We start from the raw sequence: 20,629 nt of genomic DNA, 5'->3' as shown, positions 1-20,629 counted from the left end.
AAAACAAAAATCCTTAAAAACATTAAATTGTAACGCATGCTGGTGCATTTAAAAATGTAAGCCTCCATACTGCCTCTGTAATTACACTGTGAAATTAAGGTATGCATGAAAAGTTTATTATAGACTTTTCATTCTAATATGATTTACATATATAAAATATGAATATGAAATACGGAATGACTGTATGACTGCTTATATAAGTGCATAAAATTATATGCATACAGCATCAAACTAAACAATTGAAAAAAGTTCTTGAATTTGGTTCTTTGTCTTAAAACCACTTCTCCCAGGTGGAGCATGGTGGCACTACAGTCTACAGGAACAAATCCAGTCTTTTTCTCCGTCCTCCTTTTTTCTCTGCTCCCCCTTTTGTACGGCTCCCCACGTATTGAATATATTAGCAACCCAAATTAGGAGAGGCCGGGCCTTATCTGGTGGTCGGATTTCATTGGCAGAAGTGGTGTGTCCACAGAGCGCCCGGTCCATGCAGAATTGGATGCTGAGTTGCGCTTTTACTACTATGGCACAGAGGAGATCGTGAGATACAGATCCCGTCTATTGAATGGAAAAGTGAATTGCGTACCTGCTCACACCTGACGCGTAACAACCGAGGGATAGGCTATTATTATTTGCCGGTGAAAGCAAGAGGTCTGCAACCAGAAGGGAATGACAATTTAACCACTTTCATATGGATTTAATGCTGATGTATTTATCTTAAACAACCCCGTTTCTTCCCTCTGGATCCGCTTTGTGGCTGGGAACCGGCTGGGTAGCATAGGCTACATCTGCATACAAATTGGATTGGAGTGAAACAACGGATGCTCAGACAGCGGCGAAGATCGTTCAGATGAATGTAAGAATCGGTGTCGTTATGTAGAGCGTATCATTTACAATGGATCAAGACAGTCTACCCTACTTAACAGATTTTCTGACATGTTAAACGTTTGCGCGAGGGAAAATGTGTGGTGCTACGCGTTTCAGCGACATGTGGGTTATTGATCGGCTATTCATTTTACTCCCATTCATATAGCCTATCTCTGTGAAAGCAAAACCAAGCGCGTCTTTGTGTGTTCAAAGAGTAAAAGCTATATGGGCAGTTGCATTCATTTCCTTGGTGACTTTGTTCATCCGCATTTTATATGAGTTTATTAAAAGCAGCATGTGGGTAGCTATTGATCCGTTAACAAAACACAACGTTTAGCCAAGTGGGAAAAGCAATATCCAAAATAGATACATAGATTTTTTTATTTATTTATTTTTAATCAGGAAACTATTTATAAGATATAAGATATTTTAGATTCCCAGCACGTTCCCATAACGTTAGAGTATGGTTCCCATTATTTATTTTGGGGGAAAATATCCTAACGTGTGGAACATTTAATGTTAGATTTTTTTATAACCATAAATGAATATTCCCAGAATGTTCTGTGGAGGCTTTTGTGTGAAAACCTAGTAAGAAATATACAGAACGTTAGCCAATGGTTATTTTTAGGTTTTAATTGTATAATCAATAAACTATGACATTTAGGATGGATTTAAGAAGCCCAAATACCAAATTAGTAAAATTGACTGTTGTGGGGGGCCTGGGTAGCTCAGCAAGTAAAGACGCTGACTGCCACACCTGGAATCACAAGTTCAAATCCAGGGCATGCTGAGTGACTCCAGTCAGGCTTCCTAAGCAACCAATTGGCATGGTTGCTAGGGTAGGGTGAGTGTCACGTTGGATTAACCTCCTTGTGGTCGCTATAATGTGGTTCCTCCTCTCGGAGGGGCATGTGGTGAGTTGTGCATGGATCCAGAAGAGAGTAGCGTGAAGCCTCCACACGCACTAGGTCTTCACAGTAACACGTTCAACAAGCCATGTGATAAAATGCACAGATTGACTGACTTAGATGCAGAGGTGACTGAGATTTGTCACTACACCATCACGAGGACCTAGAGCACGTTGGGAATTGGGCATTCCAAATTGGGGTAAAAATTGACTTTTGTAATGTCGAAATGTTCCCGCCGATGTTTCATCGTAAATTATTATCAAACTAATCGTGTTTTTATGTTTTTATTTATTTATACCTAAACTTTAACTTAAACAGGGAATTATTCAATGAAATTTTCTTGCACCTCATCTAGGCTACACTGCAATCAAGAGACGTGAACTTCCATTATAGTCATATTGCTACTATTGGAACCCGCAGCTCTGTTCGCGCGTAGAGTTGCTTAAAAACGAAGCACTGTAAACATACCCTATACAATAGAAGCGGGATTATCCCTCTATTCCTTGCACATAAACACTATTCCTCAGTAAATGGACAAGCAAAGGTCAGTTACTTCTTGAGCAAACAGATGTGCACTCTCCTGAAAATGGACTCATTTTTTAACAAGAGAAATATGTTTGAGTTTTAGTGCCATTTTGTTGCTCTTTTTCACTGGCGACTGCAACTACCAGACTAGTATAGAGTATGTGCCTGCACACGCAATGTAAAACGGCATGCACCTCATTGCATAATGGGTGCCAATTATTTAAGTCTCTCATTCATTCTGCACAGGCTGTAATTAAGCATCACAAATTTACAGTCAAAAGAGAAGACGTCAGTCTACTCGCTCATGTGTGAAAGGCATGTGTAACAGAGTGGCAATGACAAACGTGGCAATCTTGGGTTGTGTGCACCCCACAAGTACAGAGCTAGAGGATGCTTTGTGAGTCCAGATGTGTATTTATTACATTTTCACACCCTAAACACGTGACTGCATTGCTACATCTGGATAACAATCTTTGGGGTCATGGTCCCCAGGACTTTAACAAGAACCTACCAATTGGGGGCTTGATTTAATTAGACAAAGCTAAAAGGATAGGGTGTGTGTTTAGGAGGGATTTGAATCCACAGTGCTTGATGATCATTACTGAGAAAGACTTGTATCAGCATCATTTTGATGAAGGATTTCTATTGAATGTATATTGGATGAATATTCATCAAATAGACATTTCCTTTTCCACCCTTTTTTTTTTTTTAGCCATTGAGACTAAAACTTTGAGATTAGATTTGAGGTTGTTCAGTAGTCTGAACTCTTTGTTGGTCTTGGGGAAACCAAGTTTAATCTATTTCCTGCAAACACCGCAGTCGGAAGTAAAGAAATAAGCCCACTCGCTGAGTGATTTCCCTGTCTAGATATAATGTGAGATCTCAGGCTTGTATATCCATTTTTCCTTCCCTTTGCTTTTAATTGAAGCCTTATAATCATCTCAGGATTGTTATTCAGAGGAAACAGATTGTGAGTGATTTCGTGCACTTGCAAAAGTGAACATAAAACACAGATTTAATTTCTGATGTTATGCCTGGATGTAGCACAGACAGACTCTCTCCTTACTTCTTTGAATGGATGACAGATGATATATAAGCAAAACATTTTCTTGTATTGTTTTTTGTTCTAATTTGCTATTCAAAATGACCTTATATTACCAGAGTAAGGTAACTAAAATTGTGTTTAAAAAAACGTTGTGTCTGCAACACATTTTGTTCTAATTAGTTTACTTAACCGTCTCTATTGTTAGATTTTGGAACGAGCTTCCTGGCACTCTGACCAGAGACAAGCTAAGCTATTATATCTAAGTGCTTCAGATTGCTGTTCTGGAGACCTAGGTTTCTTTTTTCCATCCATAAAGTGTGTTCCTACTATGGGTGGGATGATATCAACATAGAATGAACATTTTTATAACTTCATTTTTGCAAACAGACATTTGTGTGTCGTGGTTGTCATGGTTTCCTGATTAAATTAACACTAGATACGCTACAACACCTGTGCATTTTATTCACTTTCACCTAATTCACGACCACAGTGGCTGAATATGACTTTATAAACACATATTTTTCTCACTATTACTCACACACTGCTATGTTATGAAATCGACGAATCATCTGAAAAACTACACATTTTAACACTTGTCTTACAGACTCATCTACATTTACATACATATTCTAACGTGATATATATACAGTATAGTATGTTAATTTTGTTAATTAAAAATTCTACATTCTATCAATGAACATGTAATTGCATATTTAATAATGATATGAACTTTCACTGTTTAAAATAATCTGTACAATTTACAAGTTATTGCATTAAGTTTGCAGTACATTAACTTCTAAAACAAGTGGTTAAATGGTACTGTCTCTTTAAGAACAAAGGCTAGACCAGCATCTTGTGTTTCGGTTCAGTACACATTAAAGAGACACTAGTTACTTTTTGATCAGCTGACTGTAAAGAACAGAAAGGATATTAAAAGGCACATTATTTAATAAAAGTGGAGTGCATAGATCTCATCTTTGACGGACACACATTAGAGAAATGTTCCATTATTTCTGGCTTTTTTAAGCACTTTTCAACAAAACAAGACAATTGTTCCATGTGTTCCAGTACTTAAATTTCGGGACCATATGCAAAACCTATAAATAGTGTAGAAAAAAGCGAGTGAGAGAGATTTTGTTGTGTGATGTGTTTTTTCATTTATGATCACATGGACAGAAAACAATTTTCAAAATATCGAAATTTGGCTTTATATGGTTCGTCATTTATTTAGGTTCACAATATTTCAAAATGTGATATATTGTCCCATCCCTAGTTCCTACTAAGTGTCATTAGACCAGGTGGTGATCTATTCCTCTTGAAAGGGTTTGCCAAATACCATCTGAGTGTTAAAGGGATAGTTCACCCAAAATTAAAATTCTGTCATGTCGTTCCAAAACCATACGTCTTTAATTCTCACATGGAACACAACAGGAGATGTTACAGTATGTAGAATGTTAGCTTCAGCCTCACTACCATTGAATAGAAACAAAGATGAAATGAAAGTCAATGGTGACTGAAGCTAACATTCTGTTTACATATTTTGTGTTCCATGGGAAGGTTTGGAACAACCTGAATAAGTGATGAATTCTGAATTCTGTCATGATTTAATGACAGAATTCTCATGGAACAGACCATCCCTTTAATGAGTACTAAAGTAGTTACATCTCATTTTGCCCTTAGGCTTTTAATTTAGTCAAAGTCAAAATTTTACTCAAATTTTTGTGTTTAATATTTACCATCTAATGATCAGGTTCAGTTAAATTGCTATAAATAAGTGAATTGGTTCATAGATGGAGAGTCACGCAAAGCAAATGAGCAATCATTGCATATCATATAGACAAGAGCTTTTAATGCTTCACTATAATCTAATGTGAGCTGCTCATTCACTTAATAATAATGCCGTTGGATTATTGCGAGCTTCATTCAGATTACTCCAATGGAGTGTGCAGTATTGGCTCTAACAGCCCTTGAGAGCTCTCAGTCATTTTGTTCTGAGCAGCAAACGTAAGCATGGTGGCACTGTGGCTTTGTGTTGTGTTTTTTACCTCTCAGGACTCGTAATGGCAGTTGTTCTCAAGCATCAGCACTGTCAAATGGACTGGAAACATGCATGCTTCTAGATAAGGTCTGAATTTGGACAAGTCAATGTACAATTCTACTGAGGCACAGTTCCTTTTCCTTAACAGAACAGTACTCACAGTTGGTGGTTGGGGTGCAGTTGGTGTTGACCTCTCTGTAATACTAATTTAGGCAAGCGTCTGTTATATATCTTAACATTAACTACCCTCTTACCTAACATATAAAAAGAAAGTTTGAATTGGTTGTATTAATCTTGGTGAAAGCTCAATAAGTTAGCTAGTTCACTATGTTTACATATAAGTGTAATTAGTGCTTACAGGGTTTCTCATGTGTTTCAGTGATGTAACAGAGACTCTCTGATGTAACAATGTACAATGTGAAGTAACCTGGGTGATATAGACACCTGAGATGTGCCATCTCAGTGTTCAATGTTTGTTAAACAGTTTGTCACTTCTCATTAATAATTCAGTGAACTTGTTTCCATCACCATTTCCCTTTTCCTGTTTTATTCCATTCCTCACGAAAGAGCATGCCGTATATCCAACCCTGGAACAGGGAGACCGCAGGTTGTTTCATTCATTCACTGAAGCTTGCTTTCTCTCTTTCTATTTGTCTTAGTGCACATAGTTAAAAGAATCGACAGCATTTGTGGCATAATGCTAAAAATAAAAATAATTGTCCCTCATTTTTCTTTAAAAAAGAAAATGAAACAATTGTGGTAAAAGTGAGGCATGTACAATAGAAATGAATGGGGCTAATCTGTAAATGTTAAAATAGTCATTGTTTCAAAAGTATAGCCAGAAGACATAAGCAATATATGTATTAGCGTGATTTTAATGTGATAAAATGCTTACTAATATTTTTGGCGTGAAGTAATTTACAATTTTACCACTTCATTGTCCTGGCCCTAAGTCGACAGTAAAAATTATGATAAAGAGCTCTACAGCTCAAATAAAAAAATAAGCACAGATTTTTAACAAAGAATTTTAGTAAGTGCTTTACAAAATTATAAGTTTCACATTTCTGCCTTCAAACCATCCAAAAATTGGCCCATTCACTTCCATTGTAAGTGCCTCAGTGTAACCTCCATTTTTGCTTTTTTTAAAGAAAAGGAGGGAAATAAATTTTATTGGTAATCAACATAATGCCACAAATGCTGTACATTAAGCTAAAGACTGAATAATCCTTTAATGATATCCTTACTGGCCAAATATTCTTTATTTAATTCGCCTAAATGTCACAATTAAATGCACTGATGTTTTTGTTGTGCTAAGCTAAGGTGTTCGTTTAGTGATTTTTCTCCTGTTCACGTGCATCCCAAAAAATCCCTAGGAGTACTCAGCTAGTCGAAGAGTGTTCACGATTGGTTAAAATGAATCGTGGGTGTGGTTTGGATGTGATGTTCTTTTTTAATTCATTTTCCTTAACAAATTAATTTTAAAACTATGCCACACATAGTATAAAGACAGGCTTCATTTGCCTTGGATAAGGAGGGTGCTTCAGTTCATTCAATAGAAAAAAGTTTGGCATCTTCCATTGTATACTTAGGCCTTAGACACCAGTGTGGTTGGTCGGCATAGGCAAAAACATTCTCACACTTTAATCTGATTACATTTTTGAATTGCATACTTGAAAATCTGGCAAATTACACTGCTGAGAGGCAAACTGCATAAATCAGTGTTTATTTGACTTGTGTTATAATAACGAACTTACAACCATCTCATGGGATGAGGAGAATCTGCAGAGTATGCTGTTTTAATAACCTTGTTTTGGCTTTTGACTCTGTATTTTGTCTTTGGTTGGTGGAGGTACTGGCTTGAACAAGACAAACCAAGGTTGCTCATAGGTTATATGCCCATGAAATATCTGTGCACACTTCTACAGTGTAAGAAATGTATGGCTGCAGTGTCAAGCATGAGAAATGTCTCACTTGGACTTGTGGGGTCATTGCATTAGCCCAAGATTTGTTTTTTCTGGACTTGTCTCAAAAGGGGAAATTTGGAAATGTGGTTTTGCAGCAACTACAAACTTAATGTTTGTGTTGTGACTTTTTCAGGAAACTTTATATCCTATTAAACCTGTGCCACAGAGAGAATATAAAAAAATGACTGTGGTGTGTCCCTGTGTAAAGAAATGTCTGGAAAACAATTTATCACACCAATTCCCTGGGATTGCGTCATTGGTATATCAATGCAATTAAAATGGGGGACAAACTTTTCATTCACTCGCCTGATGATGGAAGTTGTTTTACTTATGAGATGTTTCCTCACACCATGTTAGTGTGTTAGCTGAGGGTTTTATCTATTTCCTGAATATCGTATTGGGGCTGGTAAACCTCCTATGGACCACAAGCAGTGGACTTCTATTTCACCCAAGGAATATAGAGGTAGAGCATGGTTCAACCTTTGAATTCACTCTTGAAGACTTAAGCTGTTTTGCTTAAGTGCAATGAGGGTCTTTACACACTGAAGAAATTAGTAGTAATTGCCCTCAGAAATGTAATCTCAGTCTTTATTCAAACACATTACAGATGACAACTAAAACAAACATGCACTTGGGCTCTGTGAGTGTGTCACTGTTAAAACATGCTGATAAGGGTTTTTATTTAACCTGGTTCCTCTAGAATTGGACAGCTGTACAAACCACTGTCTTTTTAGAGAATGCTTTGAGAGATGTGGAGCATTACAAGTCTAGTGTTGTTTTATATCAGTGCACAACTGCCAAAGTCGGTGTCAATGGCAGGACACACAAATAGTTCTCTGGAAACCATTCCATAAAAATATATCCAAAACAGCACTCCAAGCTCTGTTCTTAAATTACAAAAACTTTGTGGCAATTTTATAAAACATTAGTACCTGTAAAATGCCAATGCAAATACCCCGACATACAGCTTGTGAGATCATGTATTTTCTAAATATTTTTTTTTTTCTCAATGGATGCTCACTTGTAACTAGTGAGTTTAAAAGGCATTCAACAAATGGTCAATACTTAACATTATTCTTCTTTGCTGATCTGTCATCTGCTTCCCCAGTCGTATACTAATCCCTGACTGCCACCTTCACTGTTAAACTAACCGACTACAGCCTCTTGATGACAGCTGGATGGCTAAAAGCAGAAAGTCCAAGGAGGCCTGGCTCTGTGGTTGTGTAAATACTGAAAACTGAGCGTGAGTGAATTCCATACCCATTTAGCCTGCAGAAACTATGGCAAATATTTGTCCGTATTCAGTCATTTCTGACCCATAATAAGCATGGGTTTCAGTAAAAGAATTCTTATTCATCCCTCAAACAGAGCCTATCCATCCATCCATCCATCCATCTTCTATAGCCACTTATGTAGGGTCACGGGTAGTGCTGGAGCCTAACCCAGCTGTCTCGGGCAGAAGGCAGGGAAACACCCTGGACAGGTGGCCATCACAAGGCAACAGACACAGACATATACAGTATCTTACAAAAGTGAGTACATTCCTCACATTTTTGTAAATATTTGATTATATCTTTTCATGTGACAACACTGAAGAAATGACACTTTGCTACAATGTAAAGTAGTGAGTGTACAGCTTGTATAACAGTGTACATTTGCTGTCCCCTCAAAATAACTCAACACACAGCCATTAATGTCTAAACCTCTGGCAACAAAAGTGAGAACACCCCTAAGTGAAAATGTCCAAATTGGGCCCAAAGTGTCAATATTTTGTGTGGCCACCATTCTTTTCCAGCAATGCTTTAACCCTCTTGGGCATGGAGTTCACCAGAGCTTCACAGGTTGCCACTGGAGTCCTCTTCCACTCCTCCATGACGACATCACAGTGCTGGTGGATGTTAGAGACCTTGTGCTCCTCCACCTTCCGTTTGAGGATGCCCCACAGAGGCTCAATAGGGTTTAGGTCTGGAGACATGCTTGGCCAGTCCATCACCTTCACCCTCAGCTTCTTTAGCAAGGCAGTGGTCGTCTTGGAGGCGTGTTTGGGGTCGTTATCATGCTGGAATACTGCCCTGCGGCCCAGTCTCCAAAGGGAGGGGATCATGATCTGCTTCAGTATGTCACAGTACATGTTGGCATTCATGGTTCCCTCACTGAACTGTAGCTCCCCAGTGCCGGCAGCACTCATGCAGCCGTAGACTATGACACTCCCACCACCATGCTTTACTGTAGGCAAGACACACTTGTCTTTGTACTCCTCACCTGGTTTCCACCACACACGCTTGACACCATCTGAACCAAATAAGTTTACCATGGTCTTATCAGACCACAGGACATGGTTCCAGTAATCCATGTCCTTAGTCTGCTTGTCTTCAGCAAACTGTTTGCAGGCTTTCTTGTGCATCATCTTAAGAAGAGGCTTCCTTCTGGGATGACAGCCATGCAGACCAATTTGATGCAGTGTGCGGTGTATGGTCTGAGCACTGACAGGCTGACCCCCCACCCCTTCAACCTCTGCAGCAATGCTGGCAGCACTCATACGTCTATTTCCCAAAGATAACCTCTGGAAATGACGCTGAGCATGTGCACTCAACTTCTTTGGTCGACCATGGCGAGGCCTGTTCTGAGTGGAACCTGTCCTGTTAAACCGCTGTATGGTCTCATGCTGCAGCTCAGTGTCAGGGTCTTGGCAATCTTCTTATAGCCTAGGCCATCTTTATGTAGAGCAACAATTATTTTTTTCAGATCCTCAGAGAGATCTTTTCCATGAGGTGCCATGTTGAACTTCCAGTGACCAGTATGAGGGAGTGTGAGAGCGATGACACCAAATTTAACACACCTGCTCCCCATTCACACCTGAGACCTTGTAACACTAACGAGTCACATGACCGGGGAGGGAAAATGTCTAATTGGGCCCAATTTGGACATTTTCACTTAGGGTTGTTCTCACTTTTGTTGCCAGCGGTTTAAACATTAATGGCTGTGTGTTGAGTTATTTTGAGGGGACAGCACATTTACTCTGTTATACAAGCTGTACACTCACTACATTTCATTGTAGCAAAGTGTAATTTCTTCAGTGTTGTCACATGAAAAGATATAATCAAATATTTACAAAAATGTGAGGGGTGTACTCACTTTTGTGAGATACTGTACATTCACACTCTTACTCACACTTATGTGCAATTTAGGATCTCCAATTAACAATTAACTGGATCACCTGGAGAAAACCCATGCAAACACAGGGAGAACATGCAAACTCCACACTGAAAGGCCCAGTTGAGCCAGGACTGGAACCTGGGACCTCCTTGCTGTGAGCCACCGTGTCACCCTCAAATAGAGCCTAGTTTCTTAAAATTGAATCTGATGTATGCTACCCTGCTATAGTTTCTACCACCAATGATCACAGTTCAACATGAATGCGAGTGCTCACAGTTTGAGTGTTTTGATGCCTCCAGCATGGCATCAATTTACAGGAACAGTTTGGAATTGGATGGACAGTAATCGATATAGTATTAACAATTATTGCCTGGGAAAAACTATATTATTTTACAGGATTCACTCAACTCAAAGTTCAATTATTTTAATTGCCTTATAGAATGTAAATCTATCTGTGCTTAAGCTCTGTAGTCTTCCTCTAGTTCAACTGGGAAGCATGGCACTTGTCTAGTTATGCAAAGGTTATAGGTTTGATACCCAAGTTCCTGGACCATAATTGCATTATAGACTCTTAAGCTCTGTAGATTTTCTGTAGCTCAACTTGATGAGCATATTACTAGCAAAGCAAAGGTCATGGGTTTGAATCTTACTGGACACTTACAGGTTTTAACTGGTAGAGCATGGCACTAGTCTAGCAATGCAAAGGTCATGGGTTTGATTCAACAATCAATCAAAGTTCTAGGATCTTCATTGCATTATTGACCATAAATATTTCTGTGCTTGAGCTCTGTAGTATTCCTGTAGTTCAACTAGTCTAGTAACGCAAAGGATATGGGTTTGATTCCCATCAAGCACTCAATGAAAGTTGCTGGATCCTGATTGCATTATAGATTATAAATCTTCCTTTGCCTAAGCTCTATAGTGTTCCTGTTGCTCAAATTGTAGAGCATGACACTATTCTAGGAACACGAATGCCATGGGTTGATTCTTTCCTGGACCTTCATTGCATTATAGACTGTAAAGCACTCTGTGCATAATCTCTGTGGTGAGTTTAATTCCCAGGGAGTGCACATACTGAAAATAATGATAAGAAAAGGTAACTATGTAAGATGGTTTGTAATAAAAGTGTAAGACTTGTAAGATGGTTTGGATAAAAGTGTCTGCCAATTGCGTAAATGTTACTCTGATATAGTGTGTTATACAACGGCATTTGAGTTTAAAATGTTTAACTGTTAGGAGAACAGCAGTACAGAAAAGGTGAAGATCCTCAAGTCTAAGAGATTTCACTGCCCTAATTATCCAACATGGCTGCGAGCTTCTGCTCTCAGGAGCTGCAGAAATTAAAAGTGAATAGGACAGCCAGCCCCCCTACAGGTTTTCCTCAGACGCCTTTGTCAATCATTCAGTCTGGCCTATGTTTATTTTGTGGGATGGAGAAACTGTCAGCTCTGCCTACCCCTCAACAGCATTTTTATGCTATGTTTTTAATAAGCCATTGCATATAAGAAAAAGGCACATTGTTGAGGCAGTATAGCAATGCATTGCGTGCCTCCATGACCTCAGAATCTGTTTAAATTGGCTCAAAGTGGCCCCCATCAATTTCTGCTACTTTCATTAGACAGAGCTTAGGGGCCACCACACTCCACAGAAACACCTAACATGGGGTTTTCTTAACTAGAATTTCAGGATTTGGCTTTTAGAATTTTGGTAAATACATTTCTGATCTTCTGCAATTTATGTGGTTTCTTAATGGTCACTTAATTGTGCATTGTGCATTCTGTCAAACAATCGAGCATTGCCCTGAAGCTTTCATTGCTGTTGTTGTTTGAATCTATCTGACTCAAACCTAATTTGTGTTTCAGATCTGTTAATCAATCACTTTTGAATCGCTCATGGGATACAGACTAATAAGTCAGGGAAAATTGATGGTCATTGTGATATTTGTCATAGAGATCCTGACAATGTAATTTGTGTTTTAGGATGCCCCTACACAGATGACAGGCTGCAACTGTATCAGTGATCACATGTTGGTGAAGGTCTCAGATAGTTGATTAGAACAGACAGAATGGAGTCCTCCTGGTCAACTGTGTCTGCGAGGTTAATTATTTGTAAATGCCAGCCTTTACACAAAATCACTTGTTCATACATGCGCACGCACACACACGTTTGTTTTTCCCTTTGACTCCATTACTGTTTTTAACATTTTACTTTTTTAACAATTGCAAAAACCAATTGACTCTTAAAAGCCTCTTGTTGCCACAAGAGGGAGCCAGGCTGGTTAGCCATGCATTGAATCATAACTGAATTCATGTGGTTTTTCTGGTGGGCATTTTCCCTTTTAGAAAATTACACAAGTCCAAATTCAATATTTATTTTATCCGTTCTGTGAGTTCTGTGTGTCTCACAATAAAAAAAAAAAAAAGAACTGACAAGGACAAATTGCAATTGTAATCCACTTTCACATAGAGACCACAACAATTTTCGCCTGATGATCTGCCATCATTACACATTGAGGTTTGGATAACACACATTTTACCAACAGATTCTCTCATCAATGACTCCTGAAGGTTTGCTGCAAGCACTTCATTAGTGGAGAATAAAATACCATCCCTAGTCTGACCATCTTTAGCATGCTTCCCACAGTATTCAGCCTTCACACATTTGAAAAAATAGAGATGCTTTCCAAACACATGTGCCAAACTCCTGTCTGTTTTTTTGTAATATCTAGAGTAATATCTCTCTCTCCTCTAAATAAGTCATGAAAACAATCAGCATTCTTTTGTCTTGTTTTAAAGTAAAAATATCTAAACATCCTTAAAACTAGATAAATTAATTTTGGCAAGTTGTTTTTAGTAATGTTATAAGCATAAACGTCTCTAAATTCAGTTCAATTTATTTGCCAATGCACCTCTGAGATTTATCCTCTAAGACAACAAGGTTTAATATCTGTACACAAAGAATTTTTTTGTTTGAGGGACTTTTCCTGCCACCTGGAACCCAGCCCTTCAATGATGAATGATTCTATGCCACATGCCATTGCTCTCATGCAGGATGATACCCATTCATGTGAATACAGCTGGAAAGGAAATATATTTGGAATACTCCTCTGCAAAAGAGTGTAAATCAGGAACCATTGTACTTTTGTGTAAATTGGTGATTAAAACATGATTCCTTGATTATAATAGATTGATCCTGTGAGTTTGTTTGATATAAATGTATTAATTTATTTTCAAACTGAAGCTGTTTGGACTAGACAACAGCATCACAGATAGAGCATGGAGGAATCATGAGAATGAAATGCCTGCATTGTGTGTTATGTTTTGAAAAGGCGTAGCGCGTGAATAAGAGCCTGTACAACATGTGGAAGCAGCTTATGATTTTTTCTGCCCTAACTGGGGGAAGCCTCTCCTTTCTATATCAAACGCATCCCTTGCTCATGCATTTTAGCTCTGTATGTGCGACAGTGAGGGAGTCTGTAAGGATTGCATTTTTATAATTGTCAAAATATTATGCAGTGCTTGTGTACCTTGTGACAATCTGCCTTCTTTTTTGCAGGTGTGAAGAAATTTTGGCACAATGACGCTGTTTAATGGCTTTGGGAAGAGTACATGTGGACAATTTCGTGTGTGGGTTTTCTGGAGGCTAAGGATGCTTTTGGTGATTTGTATTGTAATGGGATTGTTAACAGTAATTGTCGGAGGAGATGGCACACCAGGTATTTTGGAGCTCCAGTTAGATGAGGAACAGCCTGAAGGAACAATAGTGGGTGACATCAGCGCTGGTTTGCCCCCTGGAGTTACAGCTTCATTATACTTCATCTCTGACCACGAAGGTACCGGCATTGGTAGCGATCTCCACATCGATGAAACCACAGGGATCATAAAGACCGCCAGGCAACTTGACCGAGAAGAAAGGGACCATTACAGTTTTATCGCGGTCACTATGACAGGTCTCACAATCAAGGTTTCCATCACTCTAAATGATATCAACGATCATGCCCCCACATTCCCCAAAAAGAAAGCCTCTTTGAAGATCCCAGAACAAACAGCGGTGGGAACGAAGTTCTCACTTGAGCCTGCCACTGATGCGGATAAGGATCAGCTTACTGTACAAGGGTATCAGATCAAAGACGGCAATGTAGGTCAAGTGTTCCGTCTCGAGACCAAAAGAGCAGCAAACAAAGTCCTTTACCTTGACCTTGTAGTCAATGGCGTCTTGGACCGAGAGAAGAGGTCGTCCTACTCTTTGGTGGTTGAGGCCTTTGATGGCGGTCCTCTGCGGAAGACTGGTCAGATGACTCTTGATGTGTTGGTGCAGGATATCAATGATCATGCTCCTGTTTTTAACCAGAGTCGCTACCATGCCATCATCTCTGAAAGCCTTCAACAGGGCAGCAACATCTTGCAAGTTTTTGCAATGGATGATGATGAAGGAGATAATGGCCTTGTGCTCTATGAGATAAACCGCCGCCAGAGTGATCCGGATCACTATTTCGTCATCGACTCTCGCTCTGGGGTCATAACGCTCAATAAACCTTTAGACTATGAGGTGAGAAAGGTCCATGAGCTGGTAGTGCAAGCCAGAGATAATGCAAGCCATCCAGAGATTACCAATGCATTTGTTACAATCCACGTACGGGACTATAATGATAATCAACCAACCATGACCATAATCTTTCTCAGTGAGGATGGTTCACCCCAAATCTCTGAAGGTGCTCAGCCAGGTCAGTACGTTGCAAGAATCTCCGTCTCTGACCCTGATTATGGCGAGTACTCCAATGTCAATGTGTCACTCGAAGGAGGTGATGGAAAATTTGCTTTGACCACTAAAGACAGTATCATCTACCTCATCTACGTCGACCAAACACTAGATCGTGAAGAGAGGGATTCATATGATCTTCGGGTCATGGCTACTGATTCTGGAACCCCTCCACTTCGAGCAGAGTCTTTGTTTACTATTCACATTACTGATGTAAATGACAACCCGCCTCTCTTTGACCAACAGGCTTACAAGCAAACCATTCCAGAAGTTGTCTATCCAGGTAGTTTTGTGCTTCAAGTGACTGCAAGGGACAAAGATCAAGGTCTCAATGGTAATGTCCGTTACAGCATCCTACCTGACAAGAGAACACAAGCAAGTTGGTTCACCATTGACCCCATAACGGGTATCATAACCACAGCAACCCAGCTGGATTATGAGACGGACCCAAAGCCAAGTATCAAAGTAGTGGCCACTGATGGGGGAAGGCCCCCATTATCATCCACTGCTGTGGTAGATATCAACCTGCAGGATAGCAATGATAATGAGCCAGTGTTTGGAAGCAGCTTCTACAATGTTTCTATCAAGGAGAACACAGCAGCAGGGACCTGCTTCCTTGAGGTAGGAATAAATGTTTTTTTACACCCCTATTCACATCACTATCATTTCACTTTCAGTTAATTTACTGCCTGTAAGGTTGTACAGTGCTAAATGCAACATAACCTTTTTTTAGTATCACAAATTGATGAGCCAATTTCTAGATTCAAAATAAGTTACCCAGAATATTATTTTCAATATAATGCTTGACCCTTATTAAACCAGCTTAGGATGGTTAAACCATCTTAAACCAGCCTAAGATGGTTTGCTGGGCTTAGCTGGTCTCCCTTCCTGGTCAGGCTGGTCTGATGGTTGCCTTCAGAGGGGTTTGGGACACTTTAGCTTGGTAGGAGACCAGCTGGATGACCAGCTTATCTAGCAGAGCACCAGCCTGGCAAGGGTGGGAGACCAATTAGACAAGCTAGACCAGACAAAAAGAACAGCTTAAACCAGAGAAGCACAGCAAACCATCTTAGGCTGACACTGTGAAAACTTTAAGTCTCCAACACAAATTTGTAATTGTGACATATGATTAACAGATGTTTTCTTAGCATGACAAATTGCAGAAAGAGTTGCTTGGCAGATGGTAAAATCTGTGCTTTGTTCATCTTTTGAAATGTTGATTCTAAGTCTGTTGCCATGATAAATTTTGCCACCATGTGTCAGATGGGCCAACTGTTTTCTCAAGCTGTTGTTGCCCCTGTGGAAAATAAAATTAATTTGGGGCATATTTTCTTTTTTCCTCCATTTTTCTCTCAAGAACAAGCAATTTCAGACATCAAAGGTTCTCTGTAATGTCCGTTTCCAACAGAAGCATCTGCTGAAAAATGCCCTCCAAAACAAACATTTTAGATAAATACTGGAATTCCACATTGTTGCTGGTTCATTTATAGCATATATTTGAAAAGAGAGGTTGGTCAAAATTCTGAGGAATTTGGCATGTGTGTTCAAAATATAGAGAAGAAATGGGTGAGGGGGTAAAAAGAAGGATAGAGAAGGGGTTTGCCACACACAGAGAGGGATGTATAAAGTCAGCAATAAAAAGGAGGCTGGAAGTGAACGATAAAGACCGATAACTGAATATGGGAAGCAGTTGGCCATTAGGAAAAATTCTATGAAACCAAACAATTTGCTTGTTTAGGAGATCAAAAAGCAGAGCTATTTAAATTTCTCAAAGAATCATGTATCTATTTTAGTCACTTATTGAAATAGTTTTTTTCTCATTATTGGTCAACATCTTTTTAACTCATTTGCAGAATACACAACAGCACAGTTGGTTTTTAAGTATCCCTTGCATGCCACACTGTCATACATATTTCTTTTTGGTCTCCCTGGACGAGGCCAGGACATTTAGAGGATGGGAGTTTTTATTCAGCAGTCCTCATGGCACCAGGCCGCACACACTGTATAGGCCTACCACCAAACCAACTGTGGTCCCTGGTTCTGATCCACTGAGAGACTGGATTTGGCTTGTCTTGTGTTCTTTGCCTCTGTTTGTCTTAGAAACTCAGGATTTAATATTTTTTGTTATTTATTTGCAACAAGGTGCAATTAATTATAAAAACAAAAAGGAGGGTTCGCTAAGATTGCATTGTTAGCAGCTAATTTCCTAAAGGAATTACAGTATGAAAATCAGGTACTGGCACAAACAAGGCTAAAATTTAACCCTGTGTCTTGAAAGTTGTAAAATTAGTACAAGATGGAGAAATCATAAGAAATATTACAAGCTGACTCGTGCAAAGATTTTCTACTTTTACGCCCATAGAGATAAAATAAAAACATTGACCAATCATGGAATCTGAATATTTCCTAAGTTTAACCCCTAACCCAAACCCTAAACCTAACTATTATTTTAATAGAAAAATAACTTTAGTGTGCCACAGAAGAAAGAAAACATTGGGGTATAGTGGGACTTTATTTGCACTAGGCAGTTTTGTTAATAAGACTTAATTTAAATAGAAAAGTCCTTTTTGTTATAAAAAAAAAAAAAAAAAAAACAATAACACTGGCCCAATCAATCAATTAATTACTCATGGCTCAGTGCTATTTCAGTGGATTTGGTGCCTGGCTAAACAGGATTTTTGGTAGTTGATGAGTAAGACTTTGCCCCTCTGTGGCTACATTTGACATTTTTATTTTAAATGTAAAAAAATAAGTGGGAAGCAATAAGATCTTTTAACATACAGAGCAGGGGATTTTATTTAATAAATGTTTATTGAATAAACTGTTATGATATTTGTTCACCTCAGAATATTCATGCATTTGTCTTAAGAGATCTGGAAACATTGAACTGATGAATGCGTATTTTTATTGGTTTAAGTTTCAACCACTCTATCCCACCAACACAAACATCCCCCAGTGCTAGTCTATTCATTTCCTCCAAAGACTTGTCTGTTAAACGAAACTTATCTATAGAAAAGAATGGTGTATTATTTACATACTGCTGAAAAAGAAAACTGCCTTTTATTTTTATTTCAGTTTCCTCTCCTCTCCCAGGAGTAATTGCTCATGGAAGCAGTCTGGTCTAGTTTTCTGTTCATTGTTCTGGTGATCCAGCGGATTTCGTGAGTAGGGTGCACGAACCAAACCCTATTCGAGACAGCCCCTGTTATAGCGTGTTAGGATAAGAACGACCCTTGTATATATAGGACAGATGTCTCCCCACCCTGTGAAGTCATGTATTAACTATTGGGGTTTTCCATTAGTGCCGATAAATGTACACTACCATTGCTCAGTTTTTAGTCTATCGTATAAGTCCTGTGTAAGTGTAGGATCTGTGCTAAAAAAAAACTGACCATAAACCGGTGTACGTTGTCAACCCATGTTTTCGTTACTAAAACCAAAGGTCAGTTCTCTCTTATCCACATCTGATCTCACACTGTCTTGTCTGATGTGTTTAATGTGTCTCCTCTTTGTTCCAGACCACCGTTTAAGTTTAATTCAGAAAAAATGAGGGAGCAGTTGTCTCAGGACAGAATAGACAAACAAACCTGCCGGTGTCATCAATTCTTTTTTAGTATGTGCTTTGATTATTTTCATATTTAAACTACAAAATATAGTGTTTACAAGATCTTCTTAGGAAAAAAAATATTTTCCTGAGTCGTGCTTTGGCATTTCAAGGTCAGACTTAACTGGACACCTCTGCAGTGTTTAAAACAAAATAATTAAATATTAATTAAATAATAAATATTAAAACAAATAATTTATATTCCGTGTTGTAGCTTATTTGTGTCTACAAAAAACATGTGGAATTGATACTCTATTATTTCTTGTGTGTGTGTGTGTGTGTGTTTGTGTATGTGTGTGTGTGTGTGTGTGTGTGTGTGTGTGTGTGTGTGTGTGTGTGTGTGTGTGTGTGTGTGTGTGTGTGTGTGTGTGTGTGTGTGTGTGTGTTTAATATATCAAACATTTTTGGCATGGTATGCGACATATGTCTGTTTAAAGGTGCAGCCTGTTCCCTTCCCTAACTAAAACCACAGCAAATGTTGCTTGTCTTCACCTGTCTGAGCAATCGTATGCACCATGTGTAAAACAATATATATATTTTTTTTCCATTGAAGAAAGACTAATCACATTTAATAAACTGGGTCTTGGAACACATCTGGAGTGATGGTTGTAGAGGAAGCTACCTGGGGAACAGCTTCCTGTAACACAAGACCGGGGTCGGCAACCGTTTTGACATGGAATACCATTTTTTATTTTCTTGGTCAATGGCTGTTCGCATGGTCAAGTGCGTGGGTTGTTTGTTTGCTTGTTTATTTTGCTATCAATCAGGAAGTAAGTAGATGCATGTGTGCAAAATAATATACTGTAATAATGTCCAATTTGTTTAAAGGTCTTAATAAGTAATCATCTCCAATATATGCCCATTTTCAGACATTCTTGCGCTAAAAACAGCTAGATGCACCACAACGAATAGAACAGAATGCAGGTGTCTCGAGATTCATTTTGAAAAGTTTGTAACAGGTTCAGGATGGGCAAGGAAGAGGTGAGAACTGGCTGGACAGTAAACATAAAGTTTAATAAGAAACTCAACATAAAACAAACATAAACAGACACACATACAATGCAGCCATGTCTTGCCGGCTCCCGGACAACCCGCCCGGTCCTCAACCACTCCTCCGCCCTCTGGCAGACGCCATCTCGTTCCTATCCCGGTGGACACAGCGAGTCCTCCGGCCCCTGGCAGCTCCCCTGGTGGATGGCAGTGGCGAGGACTCCATGACAGCGCCACTGTAACGAGTTCAGGATGGAGGCAGGAACCAGCTGGACAGTTAACATAAAGTTTAATAAGAAACTCAACATAAAACAAACATAAACAGACACACATGCAATGCGGCCGTGTGCGTATCTCTCTCTCTCGAACCGGTATCGCTGGCTGCCCCTTAAATCGCTCTCCCGCTGATCAGCTGATGCAGCGCCGGCCATGCTCCATCACGGCCCGAACATGCCCTTCTCCTTTTCACAAAGTTGTTTTAAACTTGATGGTGACACGAAACACGAAATGGTGAAGAAAAAACAGCAAGACATGGTGCAGACATGGCATAAAAATTATTTGTCAAGCACATGTTTACATAGAAAAATAACTGTAAAGTAGTGTAGATGGACACACACCAAAAAAATAATAAGTATGAACATGTCCTGCTGCTGTGTGTGATACATGAAATGGCTGAATATATCCAAGCAGATAGACGTTGGCGAGTTTGAATGAACACAAAGGAAGAATCCATATTTAAATTTCTCTACCTTCTCCCTCACCTTCATCATGCAGTCT

The 20,629-nt window shown here is 39.1% G+C and overlaps 1 protein-coding gene across 1 annotated transcript in view; it reads left to right on the top strand.

Moving 5' to 3' along the window:
- The first annotated feature begins 673 nt into the window (after positions 1-673).
- The window catches only part of LOC127636031 (protocadherin-16-like), a 120,750-nt gene continuing 100,794 nt past the window's right edge, over positions 674-20,629 (top strand). Inside the window, exons 1-2 of the mRNA XM_052116390.1 lie at positions 674-853; positions 14,056-15,879. Of these exons, the coding sequence (XP_051972350.1) occupies positions 14,077-15,879 (1,803 nt within the window). The 5' untranslated portion in view covers positions 674-853; positions 14,056-14,076. The remainder of the gene's footprint in view (positions 854-14,055; positions 15,880-20,629) is intronic.

Source organism: Xyrauchen texanus, chromosome 43, assembly GCF_025860055.1.
Source record: "Xyrauchen texanus isolate HMW12.3.18 chromosome 43, RBS_HiC_50CHRs, whole genome shotgun sequence".
Lineage (NCBI taxonomy): Eukaryota > Metazoa > Chordata > Actinopteri > Cypriniformes > Catostomidae > Xyrauchen > Xyrauchen texanus.
Note: the sequence above shows the minus strand (reverse complement) of the source record. Positions and strands in the feature narration are given on the sequence as shown.